The 14070-nt window shown below is 59.8% G+C and overlaps 4 protein-coding genes across 4 annotated transcripts in view; 1 reads left to right on the top strand and 3 right to left on the bottom strand.

Moving 5' to 3' along the window:
* The window catches only part of MNEG_0598 (Protease Do-like 8), a gene marked incomplete at both ends in the record, with an annotated part of 4419 nt that extends 3727 nt beyond the window's left edge, over positions 1 to 692 (bottom strand). The window contains 2 exons of the mRNA XM_014050914.1: positions 63 to 204; positions 690 to 692. Coding sequence (XP_013906368.1) covers positions 63 to 204; positions 690 to 692 — 145 coding nt within the window. The remainder of the gene's footprint in view (positions 1 to 62; positions 205 to 689) is intronic.
* Positions 693 to 2694: 2002 nt separating this feature from the next.
* MNEG_0597 (hypothetical protein) lies at positions 2695 to 3445 on the top strand (the record flags this gene model as incomplete). The annotated part of the gene is made up of 3 exons (XM_014050913.1): positions 2695 to 2734; positions 2933 to 3106; positions 3324 to 3445. 3 exons carry the CDS (start codon positions 2695 to 2697, stop codon positions 3443 to 3445), a joined length of 336 nt encoding a protein of 111 aa, XP_013906367.1.
* A 1788-nt stretch (positions 3446 to 5233) lies between these two features.
* On the bottom strand, positions 5234 to 7189 carry MNEG_0596 (Uncharacterized protein; the record flags this gene model as incomplete). Its single annotated transcript, XM_014050912.1, has 4 exons — positions 5234 to 5450; positions 6007 to 6207; positions 6723 to 6898; positions 7121 to 7189. 4 exons carry the CDS (start codon positions 7187 to 7189, stop codon positions 5234 to 5236), a joined length of 663 nt encoding a protein of 220 aa, XP_013906366.1.
* A 2073-nt stretch (positions 7190 to 9262) lies between these two features.
* On the bottom strand, positions 9263 to 13926 carry MNEG_0595 (hypothetical protein; the record flags this gene model as incomplete). Its single annotated transcript, XM_014050911.1, has 8 exons — positions 9263 to 9553; positions 9783 to 9944; positions 10273 to 10689; positions 10888 to 11049; positions 11277 to 11456; positions 11623 to 11953; positions 12148 to 12179; positions 12586 to 13926. 8 exons carry the CDS (start codon positions 13924 to 13926, stop codon positions 9263 to 9265), a joined length of 2916 nt encoding a protein of 971 aa, XP_013906365.1.
* Positions 13927 to 14070: the final 144 nt, after the last annotated feature.

Genomic DNA, 14070 nt, shown 5'->3' with positions numbered 1-14070 from the left:
CCCCAAGACCCAGCGCCCCCTGCTCAACGCCAACACCCCCTCCCCAAACGCCCCCCCCCCACCAGGGTCCTTGTCAACCCCCAGCTTGGCCATAGAGCTGGCCAGGACGTGGTAGTTCGTCACCACGTTGCCGCGCACGTCCCACACCACGCCGGAGCCGTTGCCCTCGGGTACCTCCACGTCCAGCGCGCTGGCGGCGCGGCCCTGGGGCGGCAACGAGGGCCGGGCGGCGCGCCGGGGAGCCGGGGCATTGGGTGGGGGCCGGTCGGCGCGGCGCCGTTGCGCCCGAGGGGCGCGCCGCGGGCTGCCGTGTGGGACCGGAGGGCAGCAGCTGCACGGATGGGCGCAGCACCAACGAAGAAGCTCAAGGGGTCGAGCGATCGGGCCCTGAATCTCCCTTTTCTCATCTGCTTGGCCAAAGCTCCCCCCCCCCCCCGGCCTGCCCCAACCTGGAGGGCAACATCGAACACATTGACCACTGAGTATGTCGCGGTGTCAAATACTGCATGGTAGAGGAGTAAAACGAAGGCAAACGCGCAATTCACATGCAAAGGGGCCGTCCTAGCACCGCATGGCGCACTGCTCGGGCTGGCATCAGGAGAGGAATCGATGTTTGTGTGAGCGGCCGTAATCAGTGTGGCTGACAGGCGTCGAACCGGCCACCGCCAGCGTGTGCCCAAGCGTCTCACCATCAACAATTGCCTGCTCGCGTGGCGGCAAAGGGGTTGCCGCGACGACCGGAGGGGTGACGTCCGCCACTGTCAGGGCACACGCGCTTGTGGGTACAACTCCTTGCGAGCACAGTGCAGCACCAATGGCCGCCAGCTGCTGCAGCGCCTGGCGCCGGGGTAGTGCATGCTGACAGGCACGCAGATCAGGAGCGGCCTGGGGCACTTCCATGGGCTCTGCATGAGGGGGCCGCATGCACCGGCGCCGCTGGCTGCTGCTGCAGGTGGCGGCATGCCATGCGCCCCTCGCTGTGCACGTGATCGGTGTGGCTTTCAACCGCGCCGTTTTCTGCCATGCCTCCAGCATCGTTCAGAGCTGTGTGGCCTGTCCTTGTGCGTGTTGTGCTATGCGACTGGTGATCATATGATGCACTCGGGTGACGATTGCGATGACGAGCGGTAATAAATTTCCAATTGATGAAACAGATGCTTCGCAAATCATATTTATGGTGGGCCGCGCAGGGGGTTGTCCATTGCAGCATACGTGTTCTCCAAAAAATCAGAGCAACCACCGTCGATGCCTGGCACAGTCAAGTAAAACGCATTAATAACATCTTATTATCGTGCAACAGCGCCACCACACCGCGCTCCTGGTTCCATCATTTTCGATCATCATCGGACGACCGCGCGCCCCACAATACACACCAAGGGGCATCGGAAACAGGTGTGATGATCGAACCCTCTCTATTTGGAGGAGGAGACTGAGAGAGCGGCTGATTGCGTGCGTAGCGGACGGCGCCCCCGGGCGTGTGTGGTGGCCTCCTCACCCGCTCCCCCACTGCGCTGTTGCACCCTCTTGCTGCCAGGCCGGGCCAAAATGGTCAACATTAGCCTCATCAGCATCATCAATGCGTGCAAGGCAAGTGGAGATGGGGCGCGAATCAGCCATGCATTCAACAGAACCTCCTCGAGGCCGCAGCCCCAGAAACTTGGCTTGGCTCATCATCAGCACTTGGCGGTGCTGATGATGTAGAGGCTGTCGCAGCCTCCTCTCTCGCAACGCCTGAGTGGTGAAATCGCGGGAACGCCTGCACCGCTTCTGCCCTACCCGCAGGTGGCCACCCTCGCTTGCATCGTTGGGTTTGCTTACCACTTCGGATTCCAGACACTAAGGGCATGGTGCGTGGCAGGGCCGCCCTCTGGGCAGTCTGCAACTCTCAACAGGACTCGCAGCAGCTAGAGTGTAGCTATCCAGCGTTGAATGCTGCTATGAATACGCTTACGTGCCTGACAGTGCGGACTAGTCGCCTGCTGTGCCCGTGTGACCTTGTTGCCCGATGTTGTGGCAGCCTCCTCAACCCAACACATCAGCATACGTGCGCGCATACACACTCACACACTCGCTCTCTCTCAAACATACACGCTCAGCAACACATGGCAACCTGCACCCCATGCCTGCATGCAGGATCTATGTTGCTCTCCACTGCACCTATCTTGCTTGGTGGTTCCTGCACCAGCGGCTGTCGCCCACCTGGGGCAACACCGTTTTTGGTCCCGGTGACTTTTCCATCCCCTTCATCCTCACCACCTTTCTGACCGTTGGCCCTGGTGAGACGTGCTGCAAGGGGTGTTCTTGGCGCTGTGCATGGCTGCTCATCCTGCTGGCATACTGGTACTGCAGACTTGCACACCTATGCTGCCTCATCTTCTCACCCACCGAAACACTGTCGTTGACAAACACACCCTCTCTCTCACACGCAAGCTAACACACGCACACACACACACGCACGCACGCACGCACGCACGCACGCACGCCCACGCACGCACGCGCGCGCGCACACACACACACACACACACGCACACACACACACACACACACACACACACACACATCCAATACACTTGCAGACACACTCAACACACGCATGTGCGCGCACGCATTGCTTTCTCAGGCTACGCCTTGCCTGGTTACTACGCCTTCAAGAGCACCGACGAGCCCCAGCCCTGGCTCGTGACAGCATCCATCATGCTCTTTGCCTGGGGCAGCCTGATCAACTGTGCAGCGGGTGCGTTGTCGACACGCGGTCGCTTGCGCACGCGCATCAGCCACCCCGCCCAGGTTTGGCGGTCTGGCAAGGCTCTTGCGGTTCAGCCACTGATGCAGCCTTCGAGAACGCTGTTCGGCACACCGGAAAGCCCAATGCACCTTGTCTGTGTATCTTCAATAACCACACATCCAACCACATATTAAATCAATTCAACAGACTTCTACAAGGACGGGGCCAAGAGCGCCAAGCCGGGCGCCTCCGTCACGGGCGGCCCGTTCCGCCTGGCAAGGCACATCAACTGGTTTGGCGCTTGGATGCGCTACAGCTCTTTCGCCCTCATCAGCGGCACCCCACCAGCGCCTCTGGCTTTCTTTCCTCTCGCCTGGACCAGTGAGTCGCGCCCTCACCGCATGCGTCCCGCACGCATACACACTGCACACCACGAGCAAGCGCGCCTGCCCACGGCGCCGCTTGCGACCGGCTTGCCCCTGGCGCATATTTGAAAGCTGAGCTGGGCGCCAGCCCGTTGTGGTCAGATCCCCCCGATCTGCCTCCCATCACATTCTCACCTGACTTGTGTGCCTCCGCCCTGCAACACCCATCGCAGTGCTCCTCAACTTGGCCTCCCTCCAGGAGCGCGACGCTCGCAAGGCCAAGCGCGTCGCCGACAAGGGTGATGTGTACCTCACCACCACGCCCGCTGTGGTCCCGTGGCGGCTGCTGTTCTGATAAGAAGTTGGCCGCAGGCAGCATGGCTTCCTCCCCTCATCCGCGCTGATTGTGATAGAAAGTCTGCCATGGGGTTGAGCCCCGTTGCAGCACATGCATCGACCAGTACACAGCAGCGAGCAGAGGGTACAGGCAGCATCTTTCTCTCTAGTGGAAGCCGTTGCTTGCGTCAAGCACTGGCAACTAGGTTGTGCCAGGTTGTTTCAGCTGCGAAGCTGCGGTTTGCCCTAAGATCTCGTCGGTGCTGGTGCGCTTTTGTTCCAGCGTATGCACGTTGGCACCTTGCTTGCAGCCATCTGAACCGTGGGCCTGTTCTTGCTTTGACCAGTGGTAATTCCACAATGGATGCCGAGCGACACGCTTGTGAGCTGCTGTTGCGCTGCTTTTGACTACAGCAGCTGCGCTCCCTATGTCCCATCAGCGAGTTAGCCACGCTGAACGCATGTGCAAGCCGCCATCGTGCACAGCCTGCGATCTTGCTGCCGCCGGACCGGGTGTTTGTATGTGGCGTAGTGCCCTAAATTTGTCGCTAAGCTGTGCATCGATGCCGCCTGATACTTCAGCTTACAAATTTGCATGCACTGGCATGCATTCCTATGTCGTTCTTTGACTAGTAACCTGCTCTTATCTGGACGGAGCGGTGTGGGGCAACCTGCCAGGGGTGACCCTGGGTTTGAGAGCGGCAGCGAGATGCTTTTACGGCAGCTCTTTCGGGTAACGCAGTCCACCCATGCGTGGTGCGGCCTCAACAGACGCCCGGGGCAGGCGTGCCACTCACAGAGGCTGGTAGCTGTCAAGCGCCCTTCCAGCCAGGAGCATGGGGAAGTGCTTTCAGTTTTGGGTGCGGCCTGCCTGTGGGCGTCGCATCTGCTGCCATGGTTTGCTGCCGTGGGCACCTACCGCTGGGGCCGGGGTGCGCTGCTGATCCTTCTCAAACATGGTACGTAGCTTGTTCCCGTGGGAGTGGCCACTCCCTTGACCTTGCCTCGTCTAGCGTCACGTGCTGCCCTGCATGCCTGGACTAGGCCGCACCCACAATTGCAGGATGCTTGTCAACGGCCGAGCGAGCGCCGCACTGTATGAATACGTGCAAGCGCAACCCCACGGCAGCGCACGCAGATAACCGATTCACGCTGTTGGTCAAAGAAGTTTGTACTGCATATACGTACTACGCTGTCAGTCTCCCTTGGTGATGTGATGCTGCATAATAACTCTTATGGATTGACCAGGTCCGTCACAAAGCAGAAAGTGCACGACTGCGATCGCCCACTGTCCTGTCCCCAAACAAGCGGCTGAGCACGATGCTGTAGTAGTGTGGGTGTGAACATTGTGATGCCGCCTCTGGATGAAATATATACCTCAAGCTGAATCACTCTCTCTGAGGCTGCGATGCATATGGCTTCAAAAGCAGTGTCAAATCAAGGCCTGGGGACTTGGTGGCTGGCTGCCTGATGATCACACACGCACAGCACCAGCTAGCCCGCTAGCCTAGAGCCGAGAGCGCAAGTGCAATCAACTGGTATTACATTCAAATGAACGCAATATGTCCGGAATATTTTGTGTGCTGAGACCGCGCAAACATTATTAGCAACAATGCTTGGCTATCCATCGGGGAAAGCTCATTCAAACAAAACACTGGGACACGACACACTCAGATTAGTCCTGTGTTGCTGAAAGGCAACAGTCTCCAGCCACACGCATGCCCCACGCTTGTCCAACCTCGCAAACGCCGATTCAATCGCCCCCCCCCCGGCATCCGCCGCGAGCGGCGCGTGCGCCCAACCTCGTTTACTTCTTTGACTTGTATACCCCGTTCTTGTCGGGCTTTCCAAGGTCGTAGAGCTCGAGGGTCTTGCCATACGTCAGCCCGCCCAGGCGGGACACTGGCGCCAGCAGAACGGGGTCCACGATGAGCTTTCCGGTGGGGGTGCGGCCGGTGACGGCCTCGGCCACGTGGATCATGACCACTTCTGCAATCATGATGGTGCCGCTGGGCTTGCCTGAGCTGAGAGAGGGGAGGTGGCAGGGTGCGCGAGCATGTTTGATTCTCATTGGAGCTGCTTCATCTGTGGTAGTGTGCGCTTGTGCGTTTGTGCGCGCACATACATGTGCAAGCATGTGCATGTGTGCGTGGGCATGCGCATTCGCAAGTGCGCCGGCGTGTGCACATGTGTGGTTGCGCATGCAAGCGAGCAAACGGGCACGTGCGTGCGTGCGTGTTTGCGTGCGGGTGCATAAGCACACGTGTGCGTGAGTGTGTGTGTGTGTTTGTGTGTGTGTGTGTGTGTGTGTGTGTGTGTGTGTGTGACAGAGAGAGAGAGAGAGAGAGGACGCGCCATTCATGTACTTCCATGAACCTCCCCTAGTTCTTCCCTGCCGCAACCCCTACACACTCACATACGCATGCACGCACGCACGCACGCACCCACGCACGCACGCACGCACGAACGTGCATGCGCGCGCGCGCACGCGCATCCACGCGCGCGCGCGCAGACACACAAACACACACACACACACACACACACACACACGCACATACACACACATACACACACACATACCTGTCGTCCACGTCGTGCGTCCCCCGCAGCTTGCACTCGAGCGCCACAGCAGCCTCGCCCACCCTGGGAGCCCTGACGATGGTCGAGTCCACGGGGGTGAGCCCCGCCAGCTCCATCTCGTTCACGCCGCGGTCAAACTCGCCGCATGAGTGGTGGGCAGCCTCGATGCACCACTCTGATATTATGTTGACCACAAACTCCCTGGGAAGCGGCAGCATGGGGAGGGGATGGCGAGAGCGTGCGATGAATGCAAGCATTTCCCAAGAGGTGGTGAGCGGGGGTTGGGGGTCCCAATGAACTTGGAGGGAGACCGCCGTGACAGGCGAGCAAGTGCCTGCGCACGGCAGCGCGGGGTGGCGCGCGGCTGCTTCCTCAGCTGCAGAGTGGCCTTGCTTGCTACGCTGCCACTGATATCAATGTAAATCAATCATGGAACAGCACTATGCACTGCGGCATCCCTGTGTGCAGGCCGGCGCGTGCTTCTAATGGTGGTGGCGCTGATGATGATGGTGGTTACAACAGTGATGAAGTTGGAGTTGCTGGCGCCGGCGGGTGCCAGATGCGCCGCCACCACTGCTTGCTTGAAACGGCCCCCCTCTGCCCCTCACCCAGTGAAAGCGATTTGCCAGAAACGGCTCAGGTTGCTGACTAAGCACCTCACAACTGCACCGTCCACCCGAACCCAAAAAGCCTGCTCTGACCCCTCAGCCCCTCACCCGGTCTCCTCAATGTTCAGCTGCGAGTCCTTCTTGCCGCCCCCGCGCGACGTGCTGCGGCACATGCCTATTGTCAGCGTCGGGGGGTTGTGGCCCATGATGTTGAAGTAGCTGTAGGGGGACAGGTTGACGCCAGTGGTGCTGCCCACGGAGGAAACAAACGCGACTGGGCGTGGCTGCAGGTGTGTGGCAGGGGAAGGGGGAGGGGGCGTTTGGCGGGCACCGCCGCCGTGGCGACCACGGACGAGAGCAGGGTCGCATGCATGCCGCTGCCCCTGCAATCAAACCACATGGGGACCCCGAGAAAGCTGGCGCGTGCCCGTGGCCGACCGCAGGGCGCCCGAATCATGTGAGCGCCCAAACGAGAGCTGTGTGTCGCTGCAGTCGCCTCGTCTCACCACGACAGCAGACATGAAGAACGCGTACATGGAGGGCTTGTCCACTTTGGCGGGGTCCAGGGCTATCATGGGAGCGTTCTGGCCGTACGGAGGCGGCTGCGGCTGCCCAGGCTTCCAGGTGGGGTGCGGGGACTCCACCCACCGGGCATGTCTGCCAAAGCTGCACCGGCCCAGGCGCCGCAGCAGGAACAGCAGCCCCGCGCCGCAGGCGGCTCCGAGCGAGAAGGCCCCTGGTACTGTCGCAACCACCGGGGCAGGCATGATCGCTGCGGTTTGGTGTCCGCTGGCGTGGAACGTGGTCACCGTTGTTTTTCGTAATTCGATACTCGACTGAAAGGGATTCTAAAAAGGATGTGCTACGTTAAACCCAAACTAGGTACCATATGTACCACTCGGTGCGGTGTGAGGGCTGAATATCATAATCACCAGAGTAACTCCTGACCCCTCGAGTCACTTACTGGGCATGTGATGATTCTCTGGGCACTTATCACGTTTCAAAACGGATGACAAAACCGTGAAATATTACTCGATGAAAATTTCGCCCCGCATGTGCCTGGACGATGGCGCACCCAGCGTCAAGGCTGTCGTCCAAGCTTCATGCACGCCCTGCACTACTTCATCATCCCCGCGATGCACGCGCCCTGTCACTGGAACACATTAAGTCGCGGCAAGCAGCACCTGCCGTTGTGGGTGCGACATGCACAGCAGCGGCGCGAGCCAGGCCCTGCGTTGCCAAACAGCCCGAGCAGCAGCACAGGTGCAGACATTGCAGCCCGGTGGGGCCGCTGAATTGCTTTCGCGCAAAGCTTGTGACCTCGCCAGATGTGCCATCTATGATGCAGCAGGCGGGCTGACGAGTCAGTCGTGGCGGCATGATGGGTAAACACTGCGTCCGACGAAGCACCGTGTTCCCTGCTTGCGCTTGACATTGTGCCACATCGGTGCTGGCCCAGCAGGCCCCTCCCCCTGTCCATGCTGTCCCCTATTCCCTCCCCGCCTGCGCCCCCCACACGCCCTGCTAGTCCAGCATTTCATGCTTCAGGGGATTGCATGAACGGTCTACACACCTGCACGGTTATGACAGGCGGATGTTAACACCAGCCAGCTCTCTTGTTGACAGACGAGGAGTTCAATTGGACCCAGCAGCGGCGTTTGAGACGGGGTGTTGAAGCCGCAAACTTGCGTGGGACTTTATCCAGGCGGCACAACGTTGTGAAAACCACAAGAATATTTGGATGTAGCCTCCCACTTGCGCATCATCCAAGTCTTGGTCCGCCATCGTGCACCTCATCACATGCATCATCACACAATTTTCCTTGTTCCGGTGTCTTGCAGTATATGCGCCAGGGAACGAACAGCTCCCAGCCTAGGCTCTACCAAGATTGGTTGTTGCCTGCACCTAGTTGGCTCCACTTTTGTTATGATGATGGACATCACAAGCCTTGCCAGAAATGAAAGTTGTCAAGATGCCGCGATCCAACTCAACAGTCGATGCCACACGCCCTGGTGACATTTGCGTTACTTTTGATCTGCAACTCAACTGCTGCAGTGATGAGTGGCACTTTCATCCTGATATTGGGTTCAGGATACGATGTTGATCACACGGGGAAAACAGCATCAACTATATGTAACTCTCGTGAATGATAGAGGAGGGTTGCGCAGCGCCGAAGAGCAAAACAGACATCGTGTGGCGTCAAATAGCAACGGTAGTTGGGTCAAAAGCGAGGATGAGAGGTGCAAGTTCAGCCCCTGGCAAGGATGACCTGATAAGTAGACTACATGGCGAGGGAAGGGGGAGGGTGGCTGGCGCAGTTGACTCAAGCCTTGCGCAGGCTGTCATCGCTCTGCAATAATGTACGGCTGCACGCAGGCATCACACACACTCATTGGCCTGACTGAATGGAAAAAACCGCAAAACAACGTGTGAAAGCCATCCCCTGTCATCCATCCCACCTGCCATCAATTGCACCAAGGTGCGCTTTCATTGCCACAGTGCACCACAGCACCAGCATGCACCACAGCGACACGGGCATCAGACGGTCAACACACAAAAATACGGATCCCACTGCCTGCACGCGCGCTTGGTCTTGGGGGCGTGACAACACGCATGCCACGCCCCTTTCACCGAGCGCGCGGCATGTGTTACCGCCCCTTGTTGCCCTTGGGCGCGCCACACCCAATCTTGAAGCTTGCGCACATGCAGGCGGCTTTCGTAGCGCCCGCGGTGCCGTCGGAGCCCTGCGTCTTGCAGCGCATCTCATTTTTGTCCTCCCAGACGCAATCCTTGCCGCCAGACCTGAATAGCTTGTCGCTGTCGCGCGCCCAGCAGGGGAAGGGCAGCACGCGGCACTTGTGGTAGCGGCAGCAGTCCTCCTCGCGCTCAAAGGCGATGCCGGCGACGATGTTCCAGGGGCACTGGTTGGGCTCGTTTTTCTGCAACATCCGCGGCCGGGCCATTGGGGGAAGCCAGGGGGGTCAGGCAGGGCGCAGGGTCGGCGTGGCGCGGCCATGGGTCCTCACCTTACGGATGTTTTCGGCAGAATGACGCGTGCAGAGTACGACTCAGGGTGTACAGGCCGATGCTTGCTGAGCACGGGGGGCTGTTCCGCCTTATCAGATGCTCGTTCGCGCGCGGAGTGGCCCATGACCTCTGCCTGCTCACCAGCGTGCAGGCGCGGTCTGGGAAGACAGGCCCTGGGGCCCAGCAGCTTCGCGGGTACACGTGGCAGCCCTTGGCCCCCCAGATGGCTTCACAGCAGTCCTGCTCCTTTGTCCATGCCTTACTGGCCTCCACAGCAGCAGCGCACTCCGATCTGCCCAGCGCCTGGATTAAGGGAACATGCCCCCGGGGGCGAGGGGGCGGGGACGACAAGGGGCAGGGGCGCAGGTGAGGATTTATGGCTCTGCCTTTCAGGGTTTGAACAAATTCCAGAACCTCGCTTGATATCGAGTTGATTAAATTTTTGTGAAATGGAGCGCGGTCAGGGCAAGGCAAGGTGAGGCAAGAATCTCTGGACTTGGCTGCACCCTCACATTGATGACTGTGACTGCGCCAAAAGCACCGACGTCAGGGTCATCCAAACCCCCCGCTTTTTGCAATCAATTGAATCGCTTTATCTCAAACCCAAACATCCCATATTCCAAGCCCCCACCTTGACGACGCATCGTCGATCGGGCCTGGAGGGGTCGAGCATGGGATCCCTCACCCAGCAGCTGGACGGACCAGATGGTGCGTGCTTGACAGGCCCCTGTTCCGCCACCCACTCTTCCCCGTCCTCCTCGCCCTCCTGGCTCTCGCCAAAGTCCTCGCCAGATGCCCGGCTGACCACGCCCTTGCAGCCACGGCCAAACCCTTCACATAGGCACTCCTGCTGAGTCGCCCACGCGAGGCCGCGAGCGCCGGAGTCCTTGCAGCGGCCGACGTTTTGGTTCTCAAATTCGCAGGCGACGCCCTTGACGTGGCAGGGGAACGGGTAGGTCTTGCACTTGTGCTGCTTGCAGCAGTCGGCCTGGGTGGCAAAGGCATTACCCAGCTTGATGTTCTCTGGACAGAAGGACTTGTCGTTGAGCTGCAGAATTTGGGTTCAGGAGCACCATTATGGCAGAGCAATAGGACAAGGAGAGGGTCAGTGATTGTGGAAAGGCCAACCAGGTCAACTGTAGAGCAGAACTTCAAGCTGCACGCAGGCCCAGTCCTTGCCGAATACAGCCAGGTTCGGTTGCAGGCAGCACTTTTGGGGACCATGCCCAGAAGCCTGTCGTCCCACCTGGGAGCACGTGCGGTCAGGGAATGTCTGCCCAGGCACCCAGCATGTCTTGGGGAACACCTTGCAGCCCTGGGGGCCGTAGATCGCCTTGCAGCAGTCGGCCTCCTTGTCAAAGGCGGTGCCGTCGTTGATGCCGGCGGCGCACTTTGAAAGGCCCAGGGCCTGACAGTTTTGGGGAGGTGGATGGGTAAGATGTTGGCAAGATTCTGCGACCCATCTCGAGGACGACTCAAAACTTGCACGTTGGATGACATGGATGCGGGTTGCACATTTGTCCACAATACCAGACATTCTCTTGGTTGGCAAGGATCCACAGTCCAAGCACGCCCTGCAACACCTTCAAGCTTGCAACGTGTGCGCACATCATGCAAAGACATGATATAATCCACCTGGAGGGAGCAGGTCTTGTCAAAGTCATAAAAGTCGTTGTTTGTGTGCTGCACCCAGCAGCTGGTTGGGTACACCCGGCAGCCAGTGCGAGGAAAGTTTGATGAGCAGCACTCAGCCTGATTAAGCCATGCGGTGCCGTTGGACCACAGCGCGTGGCACAGTCCGCGGTCAGTGCCAACCTGCAGATCATGGGGTGGGCAGCACGTGACACCGTGCACTGGGAAGGGTTTGGACCCACTCCATTATCATGCCGCCCCACTCGGTCGCTCCAGAGGCTTTGACAGGTTTGGCAAGCAACCCGCTGCTTGTGCAGGCTGTCAGGCGCAGCACACACCCACTTCCCACCTGGACGCACGGACGCGACGGCTTGGGCCGCGCGAGCCCTTTGAGTGCAGGCGGCAGCACCACCTTTTGGGGATTGACCCAACAGGTGGCGTTGCAGCCCTCGCTCCAGAAATCGTAATTGAGCACGCAGCACTCCTCGCGCGTCTTCCAGGCGGTTTTGAGCTCCAGGGCGGCTGCACAGACCGCGCGGTCCTTGACCTCCTTGCAGCTGCCACGCTCGGCCAGGTAGCAGGGCGCTGTGTGGGGCGGCGGGCAGCTGCGCTTGAAGTGGCTGCATTCGCATGCGACTTTGCTGGTGAACGCCACGCCGCGAGAAATTTCGTCCTTGCACCTGTGTATTGGCGGCAGGCGTTGGTGTATTGCATGTATCAATCATGTGCCCCTTGCGCCGTCAAAGTACTTGCAAGTTTCAGGGCAGCAAATGCCATGCAAAACATGGAACCCCCTGCTGCGCTAGCCTGCACAGCAGCCTCAGGCCTGGCCATTGCGCTTGCACGCCAATATCCCAGAATACGCCGCATTCACCTGGCGCGGTCCTTGGACACGAATGAGCAGCCCTGTGCCGCAGGGCCTTCACGCGACCAGCATCGGGACGGGTATGTGACGCAGCGATGGGCGGCGCAGCAAGCGGAGCGGCTCTCGTGCTTGGTCTTGTGGTAAGTTGCCCACTTGCAGGTGAGGGGGTCGCTGACTGACGTGCAGGCCTGGGATCAGGGCGAAAGGTTTTAGGTCGCAGCTGTGGTTGGTGATCAGGGGCTAAATGTTGTGGAGCGAAGGCGAGAGCAAGGTCGGCAAGCAGGAAGGCAAGCAGCGCATTGAGTTCATTAGCAACCTCCTGGCCGCGCTGAACATCAGCCATGTGCGTTTGCAGCACCACCATGATGGCTTCCAATCTATACGGTCTGTACAAATCTCACGTGGGGTTGGTCGACCAACCCCAAAAACCCTTGTGAGAGCACCCACCTTGTCAGGAAAGGTTGAGTCCAGCGGGGCCGGTGAGAAGCAGGTCGAGGGGAACGTCTTGCAGCCTCCCTTGAACCCCTTGCAGCACTCCGCCTTTGTCACCGCGCCGCTCTTGCCATCCAGCACCTTGGCGCACTCGGCTTTGCCGTTGACCGGGACGCACGTGCGGTCGGGAAGGCCTTTGGAGCTGTGGCGTGCAAAGCACTTGGCTGGATACGCCTTGCAACCGCCAGCACCAAAGTTTGTGGCGCAGCACTTCTCCTCGGAAGCCAGGAGCTTCACCCCAGAGTCCTCCTTGGCTGCGCATTCCCGTGGAGTTGTCAGCTTGACGCATGCGCGGTCGGGGCTTGTCTTTCCACTTTTGCTGTTGTCAGGCGGCTTCTTGACCCAGCAGGTGTCTGGGTAGCGTCGGCAGCCGCGCTTGCCGTAGGCGCCCAAGCAGCATGCGTCCTTGGTGCCCCACGTGTGGTTGCGCGATTTGACGTCAAAGCCGCAGCCCTTTGGGTCGGCCTTGCGCTCAATGCACTCGCGGTGGGGCTCCTGAGCCCGCGCCGGCTTTGACCAGCACGAAAAGGGGCAGCCATTCGCGTTGGCTGCCATCGTCGCATTCAGCCCGGCCTCTGGCAGCACGGCGGCGCAGCAGGACAAATGCTTGTAGAACATGATGCCCTTGCGCTTGGTTTCGATCTTGGCGGCGCACTGGGACACGCCCTTGATCTGCTTGCAGGCCTCGTAGGGGTTTCTGGAGTCCAGCATCATCTCGTAGCACGTCCCAGGGAATTCCCGGCAGCCCTTGCCGTGGAACCCCTCCTTGCAGCATGCGTCGCGGCTCTCCCAGCCCTTGCCAGCCGCAAACTTCTGGGGGCAGTCGTCGGCGTTGACCTGCTTGCACTTTCGGTGCGGCGCCGACTTGGGGTCAACCACCCAGCAGGTCGCCTGGTTTTTGCAGTTCTTGGGGGAGAAGCGGTAGAAGTCGCAGCACTGGGCGCGCTCCCGCCACGCCTCACGCCGGTCCATTGCTGCCGCGCAGTCTGCTACACCGCGCATCTCCGCGCAGCGCCCTGGATTGAACGTGTCGGCTGCATAGCAGCGGTCCGGGAACGTGCCGCAGCCCGCCTTGCCAAAGTGCGCGCTGCAGCAGTGGTCGAGCGCGCTAAATGGCTTGCGGCCCGAGAAACGCAGCTTGGCGCACTCGTCGGCGCTCTTGATGACCTTGCACTGGCGGTTGGGGGCCTGTACAGAATCATCCTTGACATAGCAATACTTGCCGCAGCCAGAGCTACCAAAAGACGCCTTGCAGCAGTCGGTCTCGTTGACAAAGGCCACCCCTGCGTCCTGCATCTGTGGGCACTCCAATGCCCGGTGCCCAACCTGGTGCAGCAGAGGGAGAAGTGTGGGGTGTAGTGGTTATATATGCCAAATGTTGAATCGCATTGTGGTGAAGATGTGAAGCTGGTGCTGCTGCTGCTGCTGCTGCTGCTGCTG

The sequence above is a fragment of the Monoraphidium neglectum genome (assembly GCF_000611645.1).
Source record: "Monoraphidium neglectum strain SAG 48.87 unplaced genomic scaffold scaffold00051, whole genome shotgun sequence".
Classification (NCBI taxonomy): Eukaryota; Viridiplantae; Chlorophyta; class Chlorophyceae; order Sphaeropleales; family Selenastraceae; genus Monoraphidium; species Monoraphidium neglectum.
The sequence above is the reverse complement of the archived record's forward strand: the minus strand, read 5'-3'. Positions and strand labels throughout refer to the sequence as shown.